The sequence below is a fragment of the Chelonoidis abingdonii genome, chromosome 13 (assembly GCF_003597395.2).
Source record: "Chelonoidis abingdonii isolate Lonesome George chromosome 13, CheloAbing_2.0, whole genome shotgun sequence".
NCBI classification, from domain to species: Eukaryota; Metazoa; Chordata; order Testudines; family Testudinidae; genus Chelonoidis; species Chelonoidis abingdonii.
The window spans coordinates 31,264,120-31,291,157 of record NC_133781.1 but is presented as its reverse complement, the minus strand read 5'-3'; the positions used below and the strand labels follow the sequence as shown (position 1 = coordinate 31,291,157).

The 27,038-nt window shown below is 50.9% G+C and overlaps 1 protein-coding gene across 1 annotated transcript; it reads left to right on the top strand.

The window, feature by feature from the left end:
* The first annotated feature begins 16,250 nt into the window (after positions 1-16,250).
* On the top strand, positions 16,251-26,595 carry ENPP7 (ectonucleotide pyrophosphatase/phosphodiesterase 7). Its single transcript, XM_032797258.2, has 6 exons — positions 16,251-16,491; positions 18,476-18,621; positions 20,890-21,510; positions 22,534-22,771; positions 25,714-25,803; positions 26,345-26,595. The coding sequence occupies exons 1-5, from the start codon at positions 16,251-16,253 to the stop codon at positions 25,800-25,802; spliced, it is 1,335 nt and encodes a 444-aa protein (XP_032653149.1). The 3' UTR covers position 25,803; positions 26,345-26,595.
* Positions 26,596-27,038: the final 443 nt, after the last annotated feature.

Here is a 27,038-nt window from a genome sequence, read left to right as displayed (position 1 = left end):
CAGTCCTTCAGGGGGTTCAGGGTGCTTGGATCCCAGCTAGGATACCCTGAATTCCGCCCCATGGCCCCAAACCCAAACTGACCTGCTCCTCCTCCCGCCGGCCGAACCCTTTGTCCAGCTTCCTGGGCAAAGGTGCTGAACCCCGTCCCCCCTGGCCTGGCTCAGGTTACAGGCTTAAAGATCCTGTCCCTCACCTAAAGACATCCCCTGCTCTCCCATCCCCCACACAGACAGCCCCTACTCCATCACACACTCCTGCTAATACATCCCAGAATAATGCTCACTTTTTTGCAACAGTATTACATTGTTGACTTAGTTTGTGGTCCACTATGACCCCCAGATTCCTTTCTGCAGTACCCCTTTCTAGGTAGTCATATTCATTCTGTATTTGTGCAATTGATTGTTCCTTCCTAAGTGGAGCACTTTGCATTTGTCCTGATTGAATTTCATCCTATTTACTTCAGACCATTTCTCCAGTTTGTCAAGATCATTTTGAAGTCTAATCTTGTTCTCCAAAGTGCTTGCAACCCCTCCCAGCTTGGTAACATCTACAGACTTTGTAAGTGTACTGTCTATGCCATTATCCAAATCACGTATGGAGCTATTGAATAGAACCAGACCCAGATCCCACTCACTATGCCCTTCCAGCTGGACTGTGAATCACTGATAGTTACTCTTTCTGAGTATGGTTTTCCAAGCAGTTGTGCAGTATATTTCTCTAGTTTGCTTATGAAAAGGTCACGTGAGACAGTATCAGAAGCCGAGATATATCACCCCTACTGCTCCCACCACCCATGAATCTTGTTACCCTGTTGAAGAAGGATATTTGAACGCAGTAGTGCAAGTAGCCATCCCTAAGCCATGGGATAGGAAGAGACCAAGCAGTGATGGGCCACTTCAGCATTAAAGACAGTTCAAAGAGACCTGAGCGCACTAAGCTGCTGAGTAGGGAGCAAAGCACTGGACCAACTTGCTGAGGAAGGATGCAGATCCTGATAAAGCTCCAGTGTGAACCCAGCAACAACCCTCCTTGGGAGGCCAGGGCAGAGGGCGCTTCAGGAGCTAATCCACGTTGTCTTCCTTCTCTTCTTTAGGGAGGGATCTCTAAAAGCAACTGATGCATAAAAAGAAGAAAAAGTTACTGCCCACAAAAAAAAAAAAATCCAGCAAAACAAACCACTTCCCGAACATGCGACTGTCAAGAAAAATGATACTGATGAAAGAGAGAGCAATCCACTACGGCTGATAGCAATTTACCACACTCCAGCACCCAATGAGCGTTTATCGATAGTTTCAGGATCTGCCTGTCACCGTCACTGACATGCTGCTCAGGAGCGGAGATCTCTGGGCAGCCCAGCTGTCAGCACCACCCTGGGGAGAATGAAACCAATGAAAAGAGAAATCAATTAGCCATTCATAAGGAATGAGAATTTACTTCTGTTACAAGGACCGGTCTCTTTGCTTTGCTCTAAGATCTCTTCCCTTTGTGCTCTGAAACCTAGAGCAGGAATGGAAACAGGCCAGGGAAAAACAGCACAAAGAGTCACAATCCTGGGAAAGGGAGAGGATTCTAAACAAGGATGGAGGAAATAGAGGAGGGTCCCCATTTCTCTGCTCAGTGCAGGAGGAGGGGGAAGGGAAGGCAGAGGTGGCTTTATGTATTGTCTTGCTTGTATTCTGGGCACAGCCCAGCCTGCAAGTCAGAGCAATCTCAGGGCTTTACATGGCCCAAGGGAAGTGCCTCTGTTTCTCCAACAATTCCCAGATGCCTGAACAGCTCCTTAGGGGCCACATGCAGCCTCTGTTTCCACAGCCACATCCTCTCGAGACATTTGCTACCAAAGGGAATGCAAGGGGAGCCATGCCACCAGTTGTGTGCCAGGTGAGTCCCCAAGGTGGCTGGGTGTGGTGGCTTTACAGCCCCGCTACAGAAATGGGATGTGACACAGTGCTGAATTGGCCCCAGTCCATAGCCACGGGCTCCTATTCAGGGCTGTGTGTCAGGGCAACCTGATACTCAGCTTCCCTTCTCAGGCATGAGGACAGTCCGTACACCCCAGCCACAGGCAGCAGAGGGGTGCGTCACCCCTTCGAGGCTTTGCAGTGGGGGCAGTAGAGATTCTTCATTCTCTTTATGCAACATATAAACAAGCTCTGGCTCTCCCTGCTACAAGGTATTATCGAGGCAAGTGGCATCCGAGCTACACCAGCTAAGACAAAGGCCAGCAAATCTCATGCTTCTTATGGTGTAAGCAGCCTAAGTGATCACCAGAAGGGACTAAGAAGAAACCTGTCCCCACTGTAACAATGCACCACTAGGTGCTTAGATAGATAGATAGACAGACAGACAAGGGAGGGTCTTTTACCTTCCCTCGATAGTTTTCAGCATTGACCATTGCAAGAGCTAAGCTAGGACACTAGATGGACCACTTATCTGGCCTGTTTGACAACTCTTGAGTTTGCCTGGACCTCCTCAAGCAGAAAGGAGCCTAAATGGGTCTCATTTGAATTAAACTAGTTTATAAATAGAAGCAATGGGTTTTCCTTATGATTGCTTTCCAAGCTGTTCTCCTTCCTAGACAACCCCCTCTCACAGTGACATTGTTACCAAGGGGATATTATGGTAGATCCTTAATATATTAGATTTACAGTCCTGTGGGCCAAGCCCCATCAAGGCAGGAGCAGCCTCAGCTGCTGTTCCCCATTTGCGGTTTCCATTTCAGATCACATTCTCCTACAAGGAAGATGACCCTGGCTGCCAAGATCACATCAGGATTAGTAGGGGAACACGGCATCATTTTTAACTGCAGAGGTTTTCTCTTTGCATTTCTCTTTGGTGCAGTTTGCAGCTCTCACTCTCTGAGCAGATCTGACTCCCTTCCAGAGACTCCAGGAAGTGGGGAAAGTCCAGATATTCTGCAGAAAGTTTGGCCAGAAGCACAGAGAGGAGCAATCCTTTCCAAACATGAATGTCCTCCTGTGGTCTATGGAAAGACTGATCCCTTGCCCACCACTGACCCACCTCCCCCTTCCACAGTGGGGATTATCATGGATTATGACTCTGAATACACATTGATAGAGATGGACAAATCAATAGGGAGTGACAGCACATGCCATTCAAACACATTTAGACTTTATTGAAGGCTCTAACTCACCGAGGAGAAATCGCACAAGGGGATGGAGCTCATCTGCATTCTAAAGGTCTTGGATGCATCACTGGGGCCCTGCGGTCTGCACTGCACAGGTTCTCTTTTAGATTCATCAAGTCTGTGGTCATTTAGAGAGGAGTGTGATTTTGGGGGGACCGCAGGGCACAGTTGCCAACTTTCACGTGGTAAATAAGCACCCGACTTTCACAAAAAGCCAAAAATCAAGCTAATCCCATTTCAAAACAAGGCCAAAACAAGCCAGTCCCTAAGAACCCCGACACTGTAGGTGATTAGATCCCCCCGCCTGAGTCTAGGACTGTGGTGGGCCTGCTGTGCACCCCTGACTCTCCCCTCCCTTGCCCCTGTTTGCCCCGCACCCTGCCCCCGCTTGCTGGGAGCTGATAAAACAAAAGAAGCAACAAGCCAAAAACTAGCCAACAAGCAACTCACAAGCCAATTAAGCCAAAGCCAAGCCCAATTTCTGTGCTTTTTCTGCAGGTCTGGCAAGTCCGCCTCAGGGCTGGGAGGCTGGCAGGGATGGGTTACCCCTGGCCTGTTCAGCACCACGGACAGAGCTGCCCCTGCAAAGAGAGAGGAGATCCTGACAGCTGTGAGCTCCACACTTCCATCCCTTTGCATTTCTCTGTTGCTCCAAAGGTCATGGGAGGTTCTGCTGGGAAATACTGCAGGGGAGGGCAGCCAGTCATGAAGAGAGTGCAGGGAAAGGAGGGGTCAGGACAGCGTGCAGGAAAATACCACATACCAATTGCAAGAGAATTGCTCTAAGCCCAAGACAATCTGTGTGAGGAATGGGATTGCTTCAAAGGGAAACGCACAGGGCGGATACTGGCCGCATGCACAACCCCAGTGAGGAGAACCCCTAACTCAGACACAGACACACACAGCCTGTGTGGGAAGAACCATTCATCCACACAGAACTCCTGCAAGCCAGCCCTGGGAAGCGTGATGCATACTACACACATGGATGTACACACACACACACAGGCTAAGGCCCACATTTTTCAAAACTGCCCTCAAATTTTGGATGCTATTTGGGTGCCCAGACAGACACTTTGGGCCTGTTTTTAGGAGGGGTTGAGCACATGCCAGTCCGCTGACTCCAGCTGGAGCTGTGCTTGCTCAGTGTCTCAGAATATGGCGCTCGGTGGCTTAAGTCAGGCTCCCAAAAAATGTGTGAGGCACCTAAAATTAGAGGCCACCAATGAGAATTTTTGCCTGACAGCTGGCCCCAAGTCCCATGCAGTCAAGACTGGAGCTCCCAGCCCTGCGCTCCATCCACTAGGCTGCAGCTGCCTCTTTAGGAAGGAAAAAAATTAATAACTAGAAAGATAAACTCGCTTGTTATTTCTAGCACTGCCTCATGTACTTATAGAAAAGTCCCATTTCTGAGAGCCTTAAACAATGGAGCCATTCAAGCATGTCTAGGGGTCCTACCTGTCCCTTTCAGAATTGCCAGGTGGCTGGCTACCAGCCTGGACTAGTGTTAATGGCCACTCATGCCACAGTGGCTCTAGTGTAGCTGTAATGGGTTGGTGACACCATTATATTTATGGGTATTTCAGGAGAAGGGGAATGACTACTGGGTGTTCATATGTTTCCCGTTGTATTATTTCAGAGAAGCCATTTGAGTTCACAGAAAAAACAGTGTCTGCTCCCAACAGAAGGGAAAAGACTGGAGGGGAATATTTGCAAAAAGCAGAGTTCAGTAAATATTTTATGCCCAATAATGTTCTGGCTTTTGAATGGTGCATGCCAGGGAGTTAAAGGGAGGTGAGGAACATGGGAAGGTGGCGTGCATGGTGTCAAGTGTGAAAGGGCTCGTGTGCAAGAGCTGAAAAGGAAGCTACTGGCCCTATGCCCAGTGCACTGTGCAGTGACTGCTTGCGGTGGTGCAGAGACACAGCACATATTACAGCTATTGGACTGACAAGCCCCCCAGTGACACTGCAGAGCTGCCCTCGCACTGGCCTTGGAGGGACATGATCTGTTCTGACACTGCAGAGCTGCCCTCGCACTGGCCTTGGAGGGACATGATCTGTTCCAGTGCCAGCCCAGGGTTAAGTCAGACCAGCAGGTCTCACTAGCAGAACAACCCAGCTGCTCCACCCAGGCCTCACCCCGCTACTTCCACACTCAGGTCAGGTCTACACTGCGACTTTAAATCGGTTTAATGGCCGATATACCGATTTAACGCTGTATCCGTTCACACGACGTCGTCATTAATATCGAGTTAAACGGCTCCTTAAATCGATTTCGGAACTCCTCCCAAACGAGAGGAGTAGCGCTAAATTCGATAGTGATAACTCGGATTAGGGTTCGTGTGGACGGAAATCGACGTTATTGGCCTCCGGGCGGCATCCCAGAGTGCAGCACTGACCGCTCTGGACAGCAATCTGAACTCGGATGCAGCGGGCAGGTAAACAGGAAAAGCCCCGCGAACTTTTGAATTACATTTCCTGCTTGCCCAGCGTGGAGCTCTGATCAGCACGGCTGGCGATGCAGTTTGAAATCGAAAAAGAGCTCCAGCATAGACCGTACGGGAGATACTAGGTCTGATCGCTGTATGGGGAGACAAATCTGTTGTATCCAGCTCCGTTACAGAACACGAAATGCCAAAGCGTTTGAATAAAAAACTCCAGGATACACAGCGCTGTGTGACAAGCGTAACGGGAAGCCAGAGACTCAAATGGACGCTCATGAAGGGAGGGAGGGGGTACTGAGGACTCCAGCTATCCCACAGTCCACAGCAGTCTCTGAAAATTATTTGCATTCTTGGCTGAGCTCCCAATGTCTGTAGGTTCAAACACAGTGTCTGGCGTGGTTCAGGGAACAGCTCCTCAGTTTATTTCCCCCCACCACCACGTGAAAAAAAAAAGGGAAAGATTGCTGTGCTATGGCGTTTGCTCAATGCACTCCGCAAAAAAGGCGCCAAAGGGTTGTCTGCTGCCTTCACAAAGGGAGGGGTGAGGCTGTACCCAGCACCACCCGGGGCAGTGTTTTCTGCCCCATCAGGCACTGTGCTCTCAACACGGAAGTGGGAACTATGGGATAGCTGAGGAACAGCTACCCACAGTGCACCGCTCCTGAAATCGATGGTAGCTTTGGACCATGGACGCAAACAATCGATTTCGGGATCCCACTGTGGACGCGCTAAACCGATTTTATTAGATCTGTTTTGTAATATCGGTTTAAGCTAATTCGAAATAATCGTGCAGTGTAGACGTACCCTCAGATTACACACCTGCCCTCCAAGCCTTGCCCAGGTGCACAGCCAGCCCATGCTAATGCCCCAGGATGGAGAGGAGGCCACAGATTGGAAATCAACCACCTCTTGGATGATTTCTCAAGCAGCCACATGGGGAAGAAAAAAGGCCCCATGAAAAGGAAGGGCTCTCCATTGAGCCCACAGATTTATCACTAACAAACCCCGCTGAAATACCAGTCCTGTAGCACAGGCTGCTGGCAAAATCTGGGGCTGGAGGAGCACCCCAAGGACCTGGGATCTCCCCAGAGCAAGTCCTTTTGCTTCACTGTCTCTGGATGACTCCAGGCTAGGCTGGGCTTCAGACCCACAGGGGCCACGAACAGGCACCCCACTGGAAGGGCAAACCATGCTCAGACTGGCCCCTCACTGCCAGCCGTGGAGTCAGTGTTCTCCCGAGGAACCGTGGCTGCCTGCCGGATCTGTAGCTGAACAGTGTCATCTGGTGGCCAGGCTGGGGCACAGCGACTGCACCCTGTTGGGCTCACTTCTCCCTTGCTCTGCCCCTCATGCCATCATTTACCCCAGTGCAAAGTGAGGGGGATGAAACACCCCTGTTCTAAGGTGGCCCTGGGGCATGCCCGCTTTGCACAGGTGTCCATGATGCTGCAAGATTGCGAGTCAATGGCAAATCAGGCCCCTAGGTTTGTTTTTGTGCATGTCTGTCCTTAGCCATTTGTGCCTCACTTTGGGGGGTTGCGGGGCAAACCTGTCCAGTCCAAACCTTTCACAAGTGCCCAATTTCTTGCACGTTTCAGGGTTCCCCACTCCTTGCCCTGGTCTCTAGATGGGACGAGGGGAGGGGCAGGAGCTGGCAAACAGACTCAGTGTTTGCAAGAAAAGCAACTTCACTCACCCTGGGACTGCAAATGCCCATGATACATTTTGTAGGGGGGAAGATACAACCCCCTGCCTTCCAGGATGAGCTTCAGCCACTGAGATGCAGGGCAGTGTACAGGCGCGGATGCTGCAGGTGCTAGCAGTCGAGTCCCTGGCTCCCGTGGCTGACTGGGCCGAAGCTGAACAAAGCTCCCTGTAATGCTTCCTGGTCCTTTCCTGGCATTTCTGCTGGGCTGAGTGGAGCTCTTGGTCGCTGTGTATTTCAGCTGGGGACTCCAGTGCAGAAAGGCCTCCAAGTCCTGCCTCTGTAGGGATTTTTCTTTCCCTCCAAACCTCCCCAAGGGTGCTTAACTTGCTCTCTCCCCCTCAAGTCTCAGGGTGCAGGCCAGGTCTGGGGCTGCTCCTGCTTTTTCATGACATGCCCTGTCTCTGCTCTGCTCTTCAGCTCATCATCTGCAGTTATTTTCATTGCATCCCCTGGGAAGACAGGCAGCTTGACCGTGCACAGAGCAGTGATAAACATCCCTGAACAGCAGTGGCTGTGAGCAGAATAGGGGAGGGGGGGTGTTTCACCTGAGAACAGCCTCTTCTAATAAGAGTTTCCTCCAGCCGGGCTCAGCACACACTGTGGGTTCAAGTTCACCTCTGTCTCCCGGACAACCATCAAGTGGCAGGATTTGCTGCTCTCATCCTTCAGCTTCCTGTCCTCCCTGCATTCTGCCAGACCACAAGCCCCTGGGCTCCTGGGGCAGGAGAGTCTGTTCAGCCTTGTCATTCGAGTTTCAAAACTTCGATTCTATACAATCTTCATGCACACGTGTGATGTCAAAGGGCAACTTCCAGACAGCCCATTTGACCCAACTCCCACTGGCTCCACCCAGCTTCCACCAGCTCCGCTCATTTTACATTAGCTCCGCCCTGCTCCTATCAGCTGTGCTCAGCTCCCGCCCTTCCACCAGGAGGAGGAATCCCAGCACTCAGCACTGGCCATGCCAGCACCAACCCAAACCGGCCCAGTGGGAGGTGCTGCTGGGCAGTGGAGGGCAGCTGTGCTCAGCTCAGGCTGTTCTTAGCAAGATGAAGCAGGTTTAGGGCTTGAGTCTGTATAGTTCAAGGGCCGAAGATATTTAAATTTCACTCACATTCACAAGCTTATCCAAACCTGCCGTGCTCTTGGGCTTAATTACATGGCAGGAGCTGAGAGGAGCCCTGTGGATGTTTGCCCATCATGTCCAAGCTGCAGCTGGTTGATGAAAGAGATGGATTCATGCAGCCGTGTTTGGGAGCAGAGTGGGGCATCTCTCCCTCTCTGTTTCCTTTGGTCCCGCTCACTCTTCCTCCCTCCTTCATTTCATTCTCCTTTTCCCTCTCCCTTTCACCGTCTCTTCCCCGACATCTTTCCCCCCTCCCTGCTGAGATGGGCAGCGCCACCTCTCTGTCTCCATGGAATCGAGGAATTCTGGATGATAAAATGGGGGGAACTGGAAGGGAACAGCCAGTTAGTTCCCTCTAGAACCACCCCTGTGAGGATGCTTGGTGTCAGCATGTCTGGCCTGGCAGGTCCTGCGAAGCCCTGCCTGGGTAGCATGATACGGTTATTCTGCCCTTGTATTATTACTCTCTGGTGAAGCCAAGGGAGGGGAGGAGATTTCTTAGCACAGCCCAAGGGAAACATGGCAAATAGGTAAATAATCCCTAATGCTGAGGTTTGTCCCACTGTGGAAACTTCTCCCAAGGGAAGCAGTGGAAGCGCCATTGCTTGAGACCTTTCAAAGAGGAGTGTACTAGGCACTGGACACACAGGACCTCAGGGAGCCATCCTGAACTCACCCAGGGACAGATGAGGAACCTTTGCGTTTACTGTCCCCTTGTCAGGCGACATCATTTGCTGTTAGACATTGCGCTTGACCCAGCTACTTCTCAGCTGCATTCAGTTTTATCTTCCTAAAGGCAAAGAATGAGACACATTAATCATAGAATCATAGGGTTGGAAGGGAGATCGAGGGGTCGTCTAGTCCAGTCACCTGCATTCCTGGCAGGGCTAAGTATTAATGCAGCTTTAGGACCATGAAAACTATGGGGCAGGGCACATGCAGCCCGTTTCTGTCCTCTAACAAAGCACCAAGGTTTCATAGCAGCGGCTAGCTCCACCTTGGAATAAATGGGGCAAGTCTTTCGTCCGGGGGTCCACGGTGGGAGGAATGAGATGGCCGTTTGGCACACGTATTTCATGGGCTGTCAGTCAGAGCAAAGCTCTGAAATAAGGGCTGTCACCCACAACACACAATTTCGAGTTTCCCATCTCTTGAGTACTTAAATTAGCACCTTCACGTTGCATCACTACATTTGTCTGCATTGAATGTCCTTTTTCAGTAAAGGAAACATGCCCCCAAACTGTATCTGACTGAGAGCACATTGGAATAAATGGGCTTCCTCTGACACCCCCATTCCTCAGCAAGCCCAGGGTAAGTGCTGAGCTTAGTCTAGCAGGGGTTTCTCTGCTCCTTGGAAATGCTGGTACCTTGTGAGGGAAGACAGCGGCCTGCTCCTGCCCAGCACTGGGCTCAGCTCCCCGCACTCAGAAGCAACCCTGCTTAGCCGGCCCCACTGTGGGGTTTAACTTCCTGGCTATCGCACAGGCGCAACATAAAAACCAAGAGGAACCCCTGGGCTAAGAACAAGTCAGGCACATGCCTGCCCCAAGAGTTACTGAACTCTCTGTAAGGCCTGGAAATGGGCTTGGCCTGAGCGCGAGAGCAAAGCGGGTTCTGATAGGCCCCTGGCTTGCCCATCGTTATTGTTAGGATTCATTCAACAGTTGTACCTCACCAGGGTCCCAGGGTGCTGGATGCTGTACAAACGCAGACCCAGAGGCAGGTCCTGCCCCGAAGGACTTGCCGTTGCAATAGACAAAGGGGTGGGAAGGAAGTGATTTCTCCAAGGTCACTCAGCACATCAGTGACAGCATTTGGACTAGGACCCAGGTCTCCTGATGTCCAGCCCCTCTTCAACCACGCTGCCTTTCCACTGTACTGGATCACTTCAATAGCCCATCTAGTCTGCTATCCTGCAGCTGATGCCCGATGCTTCAGAGGCATATGCTCACTCCCAGAGGTCCTAGCTTCCCTCCACACTGATATCCTTCTCTGATCACTTTAGAACTAAATATTGACCATGGCTTGGAGAGGGAGGGAGTTAGTGCACAGATCCTCCCTCCCCCGCCCCTTTCAGGCAGCTGACACCAGGCTGGTGCTAGCAGGGAGAAGGACCTGCTATCCACAGTGGGACTGGGGTATGGAAGGTGGCGGGAGGATGGACCCTGAGGCCTCCATAAACCTAATGCACCCACAATCTGGGCCTGCAGACTTTAAGATTAGCCGAGATAAATCAGAGTTAATTGTGCCCCCCAGCCTTATTAATCAGACATCCGAGATCTTGCCCCATGTAGAGTGGCCGAAGGTAGCTTTCTTTATCTGGGCCTGAAGCTCCCCAGACACTGAATCTCTGAATAAGCTTTTTAGAAACATCCATTATCACATGCTCCCTAACCCACCAAGGCCGAGGTCCCAGCTCACTCCTTCCCTGCTTGCTATAATCCCCAAGATAAGGGACTAGGACTTTCCCCAGGTGACAGCTGTCAGTGCAGGAGCCCATTGACTCAGTCACGCAATGGTGCTGCAAATATTTTGGCTTCCTTCTCAGCCTGATAAGTGATATTGCCCTGTAGTGTGTGAGCCCCAGTAAGCTGTTAGTACCACCTAGGCTCCTGGTTGCTCATAGGCAAGAACAGCATGAAATCTCTGGTGGCTGAGGGGGGAAGACCAGGAACAGGGAAGCGTCATTAAAACAACTTACAAACTGTCCGAGGGCATGTCTGCACCACAATGTAAGCCCAGGTTTCATGGGACCTGAGTCCATGCACCCTGGGTTTGAAAGCCCAGGGCTTGAGCATCTGCACTCATTGGTGACCCTAAATTAAGAATTTTTAAGCCCAGGCACCACCCTGTGCTCCAGCGTCCACACTGCAGTACGCAGATCATGTCCAGCCAATCATATTCCAGACTACCTAACTCCCTCCTGAAATGGGGCTTCTCCGGCCCTTTGGTCCAGGTACAGTGTGGGAAAAGTTGACTGTCCACCCCCCACATCACGGGAAGTTTTCACAGCCACCAACATTTCTTTCCAAGCCATCATTTTGGTCGGCATGCGCCCAGCAACTGGAGCCAGCAGCAGGGAGGAGTCACCACTGAAGAACGTCTCTTGCTTGGGCTTTGCTACTCTCCCAGGAAATGGGCAGAGCTTCCATGAGATGCTGGTGGACATGTCAGTGGTGTTTTCTGACCCATCCAAGGCACCTGGTGGAGCTAATGCCAGAGCAAAAGGATGAGAAGCCAGAGGTGAGCCGTTTGCTCATTCATTGACCTCCGTGACAGGAATGGCCTGCTGAACCCATCCGTTCACTTGGAACATGCACCAATCACAGCTGGAGCAGGATGCATCAGGCAACAGAACTCAGGGATGCTGCGTATTCCCACATTACGGGCTTGCAGGGACCCACAGCAGAAGGCGAGCTATGAATGGTGTTGTAGAGCACTGCTGCCAGTCACTGAGGTACGGTCACATCACACCAGGAACTGGGGGGCAGGGTATTTTGGATGCCATGGCAGTGGAATGGAGGGGGAACTGGGCATTTCCATTGCTGACCAATATACAGAGATGAGAAGCGGTTTGGACACACTTTGCCCTTTGGGCTTTCCCTTCGGTTTATTATTCAAAGCACACACCGTAAAAGATGTGCTGCAGTGACAGCAATAAACTTTCTTAACAAAAAGAAAACCCTTTGTTTGTATTCCAAAACCAGACCCCTGCTCTGGCGGTGGCCATACCCCCTCAGGCTGTTGGTGGCAGGACCCTTCTCCCCAGCATCAGCTTCCCGTGAGGGTCATGTCCCCTCCGCTCCGAGTCTGGCCTTCCAGGCCCTCTTGTCTGGCGACGTCTCCCTATGCTGGGCCCTCTGCCCAGGGCCTCCTCAGTCTCCCAGTCACGGGCAGCTCCGGTGTTGTGTGTGGCACGGCTGGCACCTGCTAGCCCAGGTCTGGCCCTGCAGCTCCAGCCTGGCTCCCTGTTAGTGCAGCTGGTCTGTGCTGCTCCGGCTCCGGCTCCAGCTCCTCTGGCTCAGTGAGACTTCTCTGGCTCTAGCCCAGCTCTGCCCCGTGGGCTGCTTCTCTAGCCCCTCTGACTCTGGATGCTGGTTTCCCCTTAGTTCTGCCCTTAGCTCTGCCCTGGGCTCCTGGCTCCCTCATTGACCTGCCTCCCCTGTCAATTGGGCAGACCTGGAGCAACGGCCTCTTCCCATTGGCTCTGGGCCCTGTCCGTCTCAAGATCCTGATTTCTATGTGGTCTTCCCCTTTCTTGTGGTATTTGGAGATGACCAACCTAGAAAACCCCACTAAGTTTCAGTGAGGGGCCAGCAACCCCCGGACACATGTATATATTCAGACCCAGCTGGTTTTGCTTCCCTACGCTAAGTAGTGAGGTGCTCTGATTGCAGGGTGATGGGTGGCCATATCAAACCCTACGGTAGACAGCATGTGTTCACCTATCGTCCTGACACTGAGTCCTTTCAGGATACAAGGGATGTATCCATACTAGAGTCTGAAGAGAGACCTGGGAGCTGCAGACTAGATGGTGTCTGCAAAACAAGACAATGAGATCACTGGGGGCTAGAAAGGGCAGATCATGGCCGGGAACATCTCAGAAGTGTCACTCCATCAGTACAGGAGGCAACTGAGGAAATGTAAGGGGAGGGGAGGGACGTGGGTTAATGGAAGCCCCTGCCTTTGAGTCATGTTTCACTCTGGTGCATTAGTTATACAGTATCTACCACACATGATCTCATAGGACACTTGGTGAAAGCAAGGGGGGTAGGAGCTATAGATCTGAACCTCGCTGGTACGAAGAAAAGACTCAACCGACTGAGAGCTGATAACTCACCAACGGGGGAGAAAACCAAAGGGAAGAGCACAGGACTCAGAAGCTCCCATGGAATCAGAAAGCCATGACAAATTGCTTTTACTCTGCAACTGAAAAGCCAGACTCAGCAGCCAGGAAGTGAAGCAATCAGGAGGAACCTGAACCCAGTGAACGAGGATGGATGGGTAAACACACAGAGGTCAATAACTCCCGAAGGACACTGCACAATGTTAAACCCACTTTATGTAATCCCGTTAAAACATTAATCCCCAGTTTGCTGCGAAGTGAGTCAGCAACAACAGTAATGCTCCAAAGTAGTAATAAAATGCAATGCAATTGATCAAGTGGAGGTCTGATATCATAAAGCTCAGTAGTGCTGGAGGTTGCAGTCAGGGATTAGCAGTTGCAAGCTGGATCTTCCCCTCGATGGCCATCAGCTCTGGAACAGAGAGGAGGCTCAGAGGCTGTGCTTTTAATGGCCTTGGGGTCAGGTATGGAAGAGAGCATGGAGCGCAGACTGCCCTGGTCAGAACAGCTTCCTCTTCCCTGTTGGTTTATGTCAGCTCCAGCCTGATGAGCCCCTTCCAGCCACACTCGACTGTCCCCAGTTATAGCCCAGACACTCACAGCCAGGCTCTCCTGGCCATGCAGGAACTTGGTACCCACCAGAGCAACAAGGACTGCAATGCACCAAGTCTGGCTCCTCCACTCCCTTGCTCAGCGCCTGGCTGTCTCAGACCCCGGTGTGACACTACACCCCATATTCACCCTAGTGATATTATTATGATATGATTATGGCATTTTGTATAAGATAAGTCATGTGAGGTGTCATTGGAAAAGTTACTGTTTGCTGAATATGATTATCCTATCTGTGTGCGTGTATAATTTTTGTACCTGAAGTTATAGATTTGTATTTCAGATGGGTTTACTCTGGAAAACACCCCCAGCCAGCCGTTCAGGTACAACAATGAAAAAGCCAGACAGTGCTAATGGCTCATCAACAAAGACAATGGGCTGTGAAGTAGCTTAGGCTTCCTGTGGCCCTTTTGGCCAGCCTGTAAGTAATGGCTGCTCTGACTCTGCAAGTGCATGTGACCAGCCCACATGACTCTGGACTCCATTTTGGGTACCTCTATTTTCCCATAAACTGGGCTGGGAGCTGATTTTGGAACAAAGGGTTCCCGCCATATGCTAACACTATACAAGGCCGGGGAGTGACATCACCTGTGGTGCTTCACTCACCCACAACTCAACACCTTAGAGAATCTTTGAAAGAAAAAGACTTGGAATGGGGGAGGGGATCCCAAGCTGCAAAGCAAATGCAGCTTGTGCCTCGAGAATCTGCCAGCCCGCTTGTATCATCAGCCAGGGTGAGGAGTTGCTAACTCATATCCTTTCTTTCTAGTATCTTAGGCTGTTTGCGGTTTTGTTTATTTACTAGGCAATCTGCTTTGATCTGTTTGCTATCACTTACAATCACTTAAAATCTATCTTTTTATAGTTAAACTTGTTTATGCTTTAATTTAAACCAGTGTGACTTTGACTGAAGTAAGTGTCTGGGGAAAATCTCAGCTTGGTTTAACCCAATCGTATTGTGCATATTCCTCTCCACATTGAGGGAGGGAGGCAGACATATTAACGAGCTTACACTGTACAGATCCCTGTGCAGTGCAAGATGGTGTAATTTTGGATTCATGCTCAAGAGGGGGGTGCGCGCTTGGGGAGCTGGGAAACTGGCAGGGGTCTGCTGTTGGCACTCGGGTAGCCCAGTCTGAGTGAGTGTCGCCAGCTGCTGTCCTGTTGGGTGATAACGGGGCCTGGGTGAGGCTGGCTGTGTCCGCAACACAGCTGTGTGTTGGAGAGGGGCACTGCAGTTCCCACAGACCCCAGACTGCATCCCTGGGGTGACAACCCAGCACACTCAGCTTCTCCACACAGGTGACTCCCATTTCCCTTGCATCTGGCTGTGGTGATGAGCCACTTTCATTTTCCCTGAAGCATCGCCATTTGCTAGATAGGAGGGTGAGTGTTTCAGGCACACCCTGCCAGTGTGCTATAGACTGTCACAACCCCATCACATGGACTGCAAAGCAACACTTCCCCCTGGACAGAGCGTGGGGAGCCAAGCAGCAGTGGGGAGAGTCAACAGTGAGTCCTGGGGAGGCTCAGCCTGGAGCAGTGGGAGCTGCTGGTTGGGAGGAAGGTGCCTGAGCCGAGCGGTGCAGAGGAAGCTCACTCATCATCCAGCTGCCTGCAGCAAGGCAGCCTTGAGCCACGTTAACACGCCCTCACGTTCAATTAACCAAATACACTGGAGGCGAAGGAGAGGCCCTGGGGGGTTGCTGGGGAAAGATGCCCAGATAATCCAGTTTTCTTCAATAAGTCAAACCCAAGCAACTGACAAACGATTTGATGCGGCAGGAAGTTCTAGCTGGAGCCAGGTGTAAGATGAGGCCCTGAAACATAAGCCCTTGTATCAGAGGCCTGGTACAAGGCCTGAGGCCTGAACTAAAGTAATGGTCAAGACTTTGCTAACATAAAGCAGAGTTAAGCTGTGGGCCAGAGGCAGGCCCTGCTCACAGGAGCTGGCAAGAAAAAGGCTGCTAATTGCACGTATACACATATCTAAAAGATATCAAGTACGAATAGGATGAACATGTGCCAGGATGGCACCAGAACAGAAACTCTTACTGTGCTTTGTTTGACAATAAACCTGGCCAGGCGCCTTCGTACCTTATCAGAGTCTGTGGTCACTGGGGGTTCTCTCGGCCTCAGCTGTGTCCACTGTCTGCGCAGAGCTGGGGCAGCACACAGAGGGAACACGCCTGCAGCTGGCTGTTATCAACACTGAACAGAGCAGAGCACCACACCGGTGACATCTGACACCAGGAATGCAGCCCAGTAATTGCAGGATAAGATAGGGCCATGAACTTAGCTCCCTGCTTCTCTTTATTAGCATTGGTTCTGTGGGATTTGTTTTATTCTCTCTGCGCAGGGGCAGGAAGATGTTTACTTCCTTGGGGCTGGTGCTTGCTGTCCTCTTGCTAGGAGCCTGTGCCTCTCTGCAGGACAGAGGCAACCGCAGCAAAGTGCTGCTGGTCTCCTTTGATGGCTTTCGGTGGAACTACGACCAGGATGTGGAGACCCCCAATCTGGATGCCATGGCGAGAGAAGGGGTCAAGGCACGTTACATGACTCCTGCCTTCATCACCTTGACCAGCCCATGCCACTTCACCCTGCTGACTGGTAAGCGCCTGTAAATCCCCTTAGGCAGAGAAGGGAGCAGGCTGGGGGGAGGGGCCAGTGAGGGACATGATCAAAGCCCCCAACACAGAAGGGTTCCTCTGTTTTATCCTTCTCATGCACTTAGGACACAGCCCAACTTGCACCAAGGACACCGCTGCTGTGACCTCCGCACCCACCTCACAGCATCCCCAAGGCTGCTAGTGCCCATTTGTTCAGCCTTCAGCAAAGGGCCTAACCACACTCACCAGACATTTCTTTGCTGGCCTTTTGGGTGGACACTGAAGATGGATTTCGCTGCACTTAAAGGCAAGGTGGCTGCTCAGCTCCTACTGCAGTGGCACTGAGGTCCCGATCATGTCAGTTTGGTGGCCATTTCAGTGCATTGGGTGGCATCTGACTGCAGAAACGCCCAAAGGCCCCCACTGGGATGGAGACTGCACAGAAGATACCAGGAGACCTGACCCGTGCTCTCCAGGCCTTCCTGTCCAAGGCCAAGCCAGCTGAAGGGAGGGGAAGGAGCAAGCAAAGAGACCTGCATGCTGGGGGCCTGGGGCTTGTTACTCCCATAGGTTTGCTTTATTTTTATTGCAAAAACTTAGTTGTAGTTTTTTTGTTGGATGTGCTCAGAGCGGAGGTCAGGGAGAGGAATGGATTATCGCAGCAGGAGAGCAGAGTGCTAAAGAGAGAGGGAACCTGATGGAGGAGGAGGGGGAGGCTGGGCAGCCAAGAGGAGCAGAGGCAGGAGGTAGGATGAAGGGGACTAAACCCAACAGCAGAACGGCAAATGCTAAACAAGCTGTGGGGTTGAGAGTGGTGATGGCAGGAGGCTCCGAAGGCTCCACCCTGGGGCTGCTGCTGTTTGCTACGTGGTGGGTGTGGAGGGCAGTGGGCCCAGTGCCCTGTGCTTGTCCTTCTGGGTCTGGAGCACGGCAGAGGGGTCTGGGAGGAATTCCCCGTGGGATGCTCCCTCTGCATATCTCTGCCTACCCTCTGCTCCTCGTGAGGTTTGCTTTCGTGTTGGCGAATCACTAGGCTGAGGGGTGGGAGGGCAGAGAGAGAGAAGGGGGTGGGGTATCAGCCTGCCATTGACCAATTGTGCATCTGCAGCCTCCCACCTGTGCCAGATGTGGCAATTTCCTGCAATATTCCTGAAAAACCTTATTGAACTAAATATCAGTATCTTTGTGGTTCATTGCATTAAAAGCAACATGTATGTATAGTTGTGGGCTGGGATTATACGTAACTCTCAGAGTGGAGAGATGTGACGTGAGGTATGGCAGTTCCAAAGACTCTGTTGAAAATGGGCCAGATCAGACAGGATTTTGGGGACTATACAGGATAAGTGGATCCCTGGGGTAGATCAATATAAATTCCCCACCTCTGGTTATGCAAAACCTGCCTTTTGGAGCTGTACCCTGAGGAGAGGACTGTGTCTGCTAATCACCTGTTCCCAGAGATCAAAGCACTGAGCTGTACCAAGAAATGGATGAACTACCCAGGCGGCTGTTCTGGTTCTGAGTCTGAAACAGAGATAAACGGATGACCAGGGGGAAAAGCCAGCTGTGGGTTTTGAAGGACTGACACCTACCAGAGCCAGGGTTGGACTTGGGATGACCTCTGGTCAGCTTTTTAGCATGCTAGGTTCTTTCATTGGGTTTTATGTGTTCTCTCTAATGCTTTTGCCATGGGAATAAATATGCTTGCTTAGAGCTGTGGGCAACTCACAGCTGCTGGTAATACACTTCATAGCCTTTGGAGAGACAGCCAAGTGCAGGCACTGGCTGCTAGGCAGTCTGGCTTGCTGAGAATATTGCAGGGTAATTGCACATCCTTAAAAACCCCGGTCAGGAGGGAAAGAGATTCGGGTCTCTACCCAAGAGAGGTGGAGGCTGGGAGATGGAAACCTTTAAGTGGGTGTCCCTGGTGGAGGCGAATACAGGTGCCATTACCCTGAACCTGCCTCCACCCTTCTCTCTCCTGGCAGGGAAGTACACAGAGAATCACGGCGTGGTTCACAACATGTGGTACAACACCAGCACCGGCCAGAAGTTACCCTATTACAACACACAGGGGGTGTCCATGTGGTGGGACAACGGCAGCCTGCCCATCTGGATCACAGCACAGAGACAGGTAGGTGGCTGCAACCTCCTTCTCAGGCTCATGGTCCTTCCTGGCATTCATGAGAATAACCAGCAGCACTTGGTCCTTCCCTTGCACCTTCCCTGCATGGGCTCAGAGGCATTCCTCAGACAGCTGCCTGCAGGGAGGGAAGCATTATCCCCAGTCTACAGGGGCACACGGTGAATCAGGAACAGAGCCAGGACTAGAACCCAGGACTCCAGACTCACAGTCCTGTGCACCATCCATCAGACCATCCACACACACACTCACACTCTTACTGACCCACAAGGGAGTGGGAGACTCCAAACCGTTACTTAAAACCCTTGAGAACTTCACAGCTCTGGAATGTTAGTGGCCATCTTTTGAAAAGGCCTCCAGAAATGAACCCAGGAACTGTGCCAACATGCCTGCTTGCATGCTTTGAAATCTGTGCACGTGCAACCAGGGAGAAAGATGCCGAACTGTCCCGTTCCACTCAATTTGCGCATGTGTGCACACGCACACACACACAGGTCTGCGGCATACAAACAGGTATATCTGCCATCTTGCAAGCACAGTTCAGCAGCCCTTTGGAAACGTGGCCCTAGAAGTTTGAATTTCATCATCAGTCCAGATGAATGAAATCATCACTCCAGTATTGTGCCACTTGCTTTGCCAGAAAGTGCATAATATTCCCCTGGACTGTAACATTTTCATTCACTCCAGTGAACCCTCTGCTGCCCCATTTTCAGAAGATCGTTGTTCCTGGTGCTATGACCAGCAACAACATCCAAGAGGAAATCTAATTTTTTCTCTTGGGATTCCACGTGATCTGGTGCAGCCACATTCTGGGAAGGGAAGGCAGAATCCTCGATGTTACTCACCACACTTTTAGCCCCACTTAGCAATGGATGTTGGATTTTTTAAACACATTGCAAATATCCTATGGTAAATGTGGGTTAAAAAGCCAGAATGTTGAAAGTAGAGGGACATCCACTGAATAAGACAACAAGGGGGACATCTGAATTATCCAAGTAACTCACCTAAACAAAGCTTTTCCAAATGTTACTAGCATCACCGTGTGCCTTTGCAGCTTATCTGAAGCATGCTCACATGGCTTGGATGAAATTCACCATTGGCAGAGGGACAGCACAAATTCTATGCACCGATTAAAGCCACGAGGCCTATGCACCATTTCAGTCCCACTTGAGCCCCTAGGAGGCCACTTCAATCCCATTTGAGGGCTCAAGTGGGACTTAAGTGGTCCTGAATTGCTGCATAAACCTTGTGGTGCTCCACTGCATTTCACCCTCAGGGCCCCATCTGGTTATTGCACAACAGGGAAACTCACAATTTAGCTTGATTTTAAAAATACCCAAACAACATAAAACCCCAAGAGTGTGACTTGCCGTTTAGTGCAGCAGGCAAAGGGCAATCTGGGACCGGTCGCAGCCACGTTAACACCTCGCACTCCCATTGCCAGGCCAGTTAGACCACACACTTCCCGCCCCAACAAAGTGGCTGCAACAACTGTGATCATTCTGTTACACAGAGCAGAAACGTCAATCAGTTTAAGAGGTAAATTTCAGTCCCATTAATGGAGCTCTCCAGGTTATCCACATCTTGTACAAGAAGCTGCAGCTGGATTGTGAAAACTGGAAACCACACCTTAAGCTTGCAATATATTGTTTAAAGGCCAGGCCTGATTTCCTCAGAGCCTTGTCCAGCTGCTTTTGAGCAGCAACATTAGGATGTGATCTTGTGTCCGTGGAAAGATTCCCACTGACTTCAGTGGACTTTGGATCAAGAGCTAAGGGAGGGCTCAAGTATTCTACTTCAGAAGAGCCCTTTTAGACTCCTACAATCGTTCCGGGCTAGAAGTGATCACAAGGGGTCATTTAGCCCATCCCCCCACTCAGCCCCGGCAAAGGTACGACTATTTATACCTTGTTCAAGTCCAACCATGATGCTCGTGGTTATACACCTGCCGAAGTGCTTTACTGGAGAGGGGCCAGATAACCCAAGGGATACACGAATACGCCGCTAATGATCAAGTTACAGCATAGTGTTACTAATATCCATGGGGAAAAACTCAGTGCAGAGGAATGTTGGGATGGGTGTGTTTCAGACTAATCACTCTTCTAACTGGCAAATAAGGAAGACCTTACTAGAGACACAGGGAGCAGCACAAGGGGAGGTGGGTGGCTGGGGGGAAGGAAGGGATACACAAGTGGTTGGATAGACTGAACTGAGTACCTGGGGGAAGTTTCTGGCCTGAAATGTCATTCTGGCTAACAGGGCTTAAAGACGGGCTCCATTTTCTTCCCTGGGGGGAAAGCAACCTACCAAGGTGAGCAGGTGAATGTGAAGAAAGTGGAGTCCCTTTTCCACAATTACAGCAATGAAACTGAGTGGATGCAGAACATTGACACTGTCATGAACTGGTTCCTGGAAGACAATTTAGACTTAGTCACTCTCTACTTTGGGGAGCCAGACTCCACGGGACACAAGTATGGCCCTGAATCCCAAGAGAGGAAAAACATGGTTGGCCAGGTGGATCGAGCTGTTGGCTACCTAAGGAGACGCATCAAGGATAATGGCCTGGAGTCTACACTCAATCTGATCATCACATCTGACCACGGGATGGACACGGTCATAAAGGAGAATGAAATTTACCTCCGCACAGTGCAGAACTTCTCCTTCCAAGACATCCAGTTTGAACTCTTGGATTATGGGCCAAGTGGGCTACTGGTGCCAAAAGAAAATAAACTAGACCAGGTGTACCAGGCCCTGAAAAACGCCCATCCAAAGCTCCATGTCTACAAGAAGGAAGAGTTCCCCAAGAGATTCCACTATGCAAACAACACCAGGCTCACTCCCCTGATAATGTACAGTGACCCAGGATATGTGATCCATGGGGTAAGCTGCAGACACATTCTATTGTCTAAACTTGGACTTGCCTTTCTCATCCTCTTTCCTTATTGTGCAACTGCATCTGTTTCCTGTTTGTGGCTCCAGGTCTGCTCCCCTCCCTGAAAATAGAAAGGGGAACACAGATGTAGAATCCAGCTTCTAGTGCAATGAACTTGCCCATCGTGTCAGAAAGCAGAATCTTCTCTCCCTGACCAACCCCAAAGGCATCCCTCGGGACGTCTCTTCTGATTTGGGAGCCTAGACTCAGGGTTCCCGTATACCACAAAGTAAGGTGTAACTATAGGGTGGATAGGCATAGCTGAACTAGCTTGAATCCAACTATCCATAGTACAACCCTGTGGGGGTCTTGAGTTCAGTAGCCCCCACTGAAGTTGGTGCCACAATGCCTTCACTGCTAGTGTTACTTCACTGCTAGCTAGATTAACGCTAATCCAGGTACGCCTACCTGTGCTACAATTACACCTTCATTTGCAGTCTAGGCCTCCCTGAGGAAAAGGGACCAAGGTCCAAAACATCAAGTTGCTGTTTCTGCCAAGACTGAACAAAGACTTCCTTCAAACCTAATCCCACTTGGGGAAATCCTAAACGCCCACACAGCAGAAAAAAGCATCCAACATGCTACAGTTTGGAACAGGGGGTTGCTGCAGGTCAGGACTCAGGTGCACTGGCAGAGCCGGGGGGGGGAAGGGGCAGGCAGGACTAGCAGAGGATGAGTTCCAGGCCACGAGTCAGATGTACTGATCTTGATGATGGGAGCTTGCACAGACTGACCTTCTTAAGACAGGTTCTAGCCGGAGCTCTCAGGCCTCGCTATCACTTAATGAATCTAAAAGGACCCTAGATCTGGCAGGACACGGTGGCGGCCTGATACCCAGTACCAAAGGTGGATACACTCTAGCAGCATTTCTGTTTTTCCTCCGCCAGAGTCTGGTCGGGATGTCAGGAGATTAAGTAAAAATTAAGGGCCTTGTAGGTTTGGGTCCTCACTGAGACTTCTCTTCCCTGCAGAGAATCAAAGTCCAGTTTAACAAGGGGGAGCATGGCTTTGACAATGAAGATATGAACATGAAAACCATCTTCCGGGCCGTGGGACCAGCCTTCAGGAAGGGGCTGGAGGTGGAGCCGTTTGAGAGCGTGAATATCTATGCCCTCCTCTGCAATCTGCTGGGGATCACGCCTGAGCCACATGACGGGTCCCTGAGCGTCATGCAGCCCATGCTGTCTGGTCACTCCGATCCTGGGGCAGGTGACCAACTCCTCTCACATTCAGCACAGTGCTCTGGGCACTTGGGGTCGTAGGCATGGGAACTAGAGGTGCAGGGGTGCTGCAGCACCTCCAGGTTTTACATGGGTCCTGGTTGCCGGCCCCGAACCCACGCCCAGCTGTGGCCCCAGACTCAGCCCCCTCACCCCTGTCCAGGTCCCCCACTCCCGGAGACACAGCCCTGCTCCCCACCCCTGTTTGGGGCGAGAGGGCAGATAGGGCAGCACCCCACTATTAAAGTGTTCCAGTGCCACTGTTGGGGCTTTCCAGGTAACCAGAGGATGCCCCTGTCTCTGTGGGGGACGTATTGCATCTATCTCTGTCTCTCAGGTTTAGGGGCAGGCACTGTTTAAGGTTAAGCCATTCCAAAGGCAAATTATCCAGCTGCTTTCCAAGGCACCTCCCGGCTGGCCGGTTGGAGAAACCAGCTACTGACGGATTCTTGTTGGAACATTGACACCTAGTGGCAAAACACCTTCATTGCCGCTTCTTATTCCTTCTCTCATTCCCACCCGCATCTCTCCTCCCCCAGGCAAGAAGTGTCTCTCTGAGAAATCTTTCCTGGCCATTCCTTTCATTAGCAGGAAGGACTTACCAGAATTCCTTCCTCTGGCAACTGAGCATGCTCCCCCCATCTGTGTCAATGATGGGTACACAGGCAGCACGCTGGAAACCTGGCATCTTGCAGTGCTGTGCATGCATTCCTCTGCGCCTGCCAGGCAAACACGCCTTGATTACACTAGAAACATTCACCGGTTTTTGGGCAGAGGTCCTCTGAGCAGGGTAAGGCCTGGGCTACACTAGCGGGGGGGTCAAAGTAAGATACACAATTTCAGCTACGCTATTCTTGTAGCTGAAGTCCAAGTATCTTAGTTCGACTTACCTGGCCGTCCTCACGGCGGCGAGTCCACTGCCGCAGCTCCTCCATTGATGCTGCTTACTCCTCCTGCCGAGGTTGAGTATGGGCGTCAATTAGCAGATCGATTTATCGCGTCCAGACGAGATGCGATAAATCGATCCCCGATACATTGAACACTACCTGTCGATCTGGCGGGTAGTATAGACGTACCCTTAGACACGACACAGTGGTTAAACACACACACATGCCGAGTCTACTCTAGGGATGTGGTGGATTCTCCATCTCTTGGAAATTTCAGATCCAAACTGGGTGCCTTTCTGGAAGACACTTTAGCCAAATACAAGTTATTGAGCTCAATGCTGGGGTAACAAGGTTCAGTGTAATGGTCTGTGACATACAGGAGGTCAGACTAGATGAGCTCGTAATCCCTTCCGGCCTTAGACTTTATGAAACTTGTATTTCCACTGCCGATTTCCCCAGCACAGCTGCACTGGTACAGAAACACTCTGGAATTTTCCCCGACTAGAAACATTCATTAAAATCCGACCTGTGAAGAGCTCAATGATACCTACAGAACAAGCGTAACAGAGCCGTAATGAACATTGCCAGGCTTATGCAGACCCTCGAATTTTGCAGCTAAGTTAGTTTCATAGTTAGCCACTGCAGCCCCTGAACTGCATCTAAGGACAGCTGTGCTGAGGGCTGCAAGCAAGCTGGGTAGCACATGAGCTGCTGATTGGTAATTCAAATATATACCTGAGAGAGAAGAGAATTTCTCATATACATGTCTACGTCACTCTTTAAAGCTAGCCTGGACCATTCTGACAATGCAATTAGTGCAGGAAGTGAACCAGCAGGATAGAAATGTGTGTACCATATTGTACTACAGGTGCAGAAAACCCTATGATATTCAATCATGTTATCTGAGATAGCACATGGACTCTTGTAATTAAATACTCTGCCATACTCAAGGCACAGAGTGATGCCACTGAGCGGGCTGGGCAGTTCAGACCCGTCAGTGCTATTGTACCTGGCTTGCTGCAGACTTAGGGAGATGCTAGTGCATTAGTTGTCTCAAAATTTCTGTTGTTAACTCCTATGGTTAAGCAAAAAAATTGAAAGGTGAAACTCTGGAGCTCAATTCTGTAGAAAAGGGCCAGGTCTGTACAATATGCCCTGATGTCTGTGCACAAGGGAGTACAGCTGAGGTACAAGCAACTCGGTCTTTGGGATTTCCTGACAAAACAGCTCTGGAGATCTTATAACACAGTTAATGGAATTGGCTATGTTTTTTAAAGGAAAAGGATCCATCATGTGGATTTAAAGGGTATGCACCAGTTGGACACACTGTCCCTTGCACTGCACAAAGTCGACAAGAGGGAACCCTTCACTTGGGTAACTTCAGAACTCTGATGCTCTCCCTTCCCAGGATGTGAAGCGAAAGATGGAAGGTCCTAGCGGAGCCCTTGCCCATTCACGCTCCCACCTCACAAAAGTTTTTGTTACTGTCCATCTAAGTTAGCCACATGTGGATGCTTCAACAGCATAGAAAGACACCTTGGTGAAACACACCGTGCCACTGGAGAGGGAGCTATCTCATGGCTCGTATCTTAAGCAAAAGAAACTGAATTTTCAGCAGAGCTGTCCAGGCACATTTATCCCCCACGCCAAATTTTCAGGCTCCTTTCATCCCAAATTTCCACTTTCTACCCCCAGCTCTTTCAGTGCTGCATACATGGACGATATTGTCACATGCGTGTTTTTAGAATGTGGAAAGTATGGGCAGGCATGTGTTTGTGAACTAAAATATTCTGCTCCTAAAGCAAAATCTTCAGGAAATGAGAAGTGACTAAAAACAGAAGGCTACACCCTGCAGAGTGCCTGGTCCAGCCCTGGGGCCTGCTTATGGCTGTGCTCTCCTCTCTGGTTCTAAGCTGATCGCTGCACACGCCCCGTGTCCCTAGCTGCCTGGCACTACAGCCCTGCTCAGCACAGCTCAGGAGGGCCTGCTTCTCCCCCACGCAGGAGCCACTCAAACTAACCTGAATTTCCTTGGGAATCGTAGAATCTGGTGCTCTCTCCACTCGCCCCAAGGAGCTACAGCTGGTGGTGGCAATTGTTGTGGTGCTGGGACTCTGGCTCGGGATATACTAATGTGAGTAGCTCCTTCCAATGATGCCAAGAAGGGCTGTGGAATGGCTGGCTGGCCAGTCCCTTGTGTGCCCTGCTCTCTCCCCCGTTTGCCATAGACTAGTTGGTTCTAACTGGGACAGCTCCCCAGGCCTCTCCTCCCATTGCAGAGCTCTGGCGATGCCAGCGGTGGTTGCTGCACTCAGTGGAGTTGCGCTGTAGGTTGTTACTTTCTGCCAAGAATACTTACTGCCCTGCTCAGTGTTGTGTCATCCAGAGATCCTTGCTGGGCTCATTCGCTGTTTAGGAGCTAGGGCTGAGCCTCTTTCCAGCTAGCTGTTATTCCTCTTCCACAGCCAGGGTGTGTGCGAGGGCGGGGGGAGGGGCTGGGAGGAAGGGCACTGGTGGGGGGGCAATGTGTGTGGTGCAGATCACATCAACAGAAGGGTGGTTTTCTATCTCACACTCTTGGAGCCCAGATATCCTCAACTCCAAAGCTGTTTGCCATGGTCTCTGCATGGGTGTGGAATAAGTAAAAGTGCTGCTGCATTTTCACATTTTGACAGTTACAGAGAGTTCCCTGTGGTGCTGGAAGAAAAGCCCTGTGTACAGAGCTGGGGAAGAACATCTTGAGAAGACAGCCAATCCCGGCTTCACTGCAGAGTGGGGAGCAAGTCAGAGACCTGCGGAAGGACTGGGATCACGCAGGGCCTGCCGCAATACTAGTGGACTGGGTAAAATGTACTTTATTGCATTGAGTGGGCAAAAAAACAACCCAGACTGCAGTAATTTGCAGGAAAACACTAAATGGTTTAAGTAAGATTTGTTTGATTCTTTTAGTGATAAAATTATGTCTGAAATCCATTTATATAACCCACTGGCTTTGATTTTTTCAGTAGCATCAGAAAATCTGTCTCTCTTGCGGGATCTAAAGTTTTTACAGCTGGGAGCTGGATAAAAAGGCAAGAAGCTATGTAGGAGTGGGTGGGGTGGGTATTGCAGGTCCGGATGGCAGCAGGATTTAAAAATAGTCCTGTGCAGAGTCCCAGAGCAAGCCCTCTCAGACCCCCCCCGAGCGACAGAGCCATCTGCCCGGAGATACTGAGGCACATTCCTAGCTATGGTACTTTACTATTTATTGAACAGGCATCACTACGGCAACTTGCTGTGTGGCTCTGGCCAAGTCTCTCCACCTCCCTGCCTCAGCTGTTCGGGGGGACAAGCATCGGGCCCCACGCAGATGAGGGACAGCGAATGAAC

Bases quoted from the DNA above. Each gene is read 5' to 3' on its own strand.
- ENPP7 (XM_032797258.2), top strand. From the start codon at position 16,251: ATGTTTACTTCCTTGGGGCTGGTGCTTGCTGTCCTCTTGCTAGGAGCC. The intron at 18,622-20,889 runs GTAGGTGGCTGC...TCTGGCTAACAG, and splicing joins GGATCACAGCACAGAGACAG to GGCTTAAAGACGGGCTCCAT. The intron at 21,511-22,533 runs GTAAGCTGCAGA...TCTTCCCTGCAG, and splicing joins CAGGATATGTGATCCATGGG to AGAATCAAAGTCCAGTTTAA.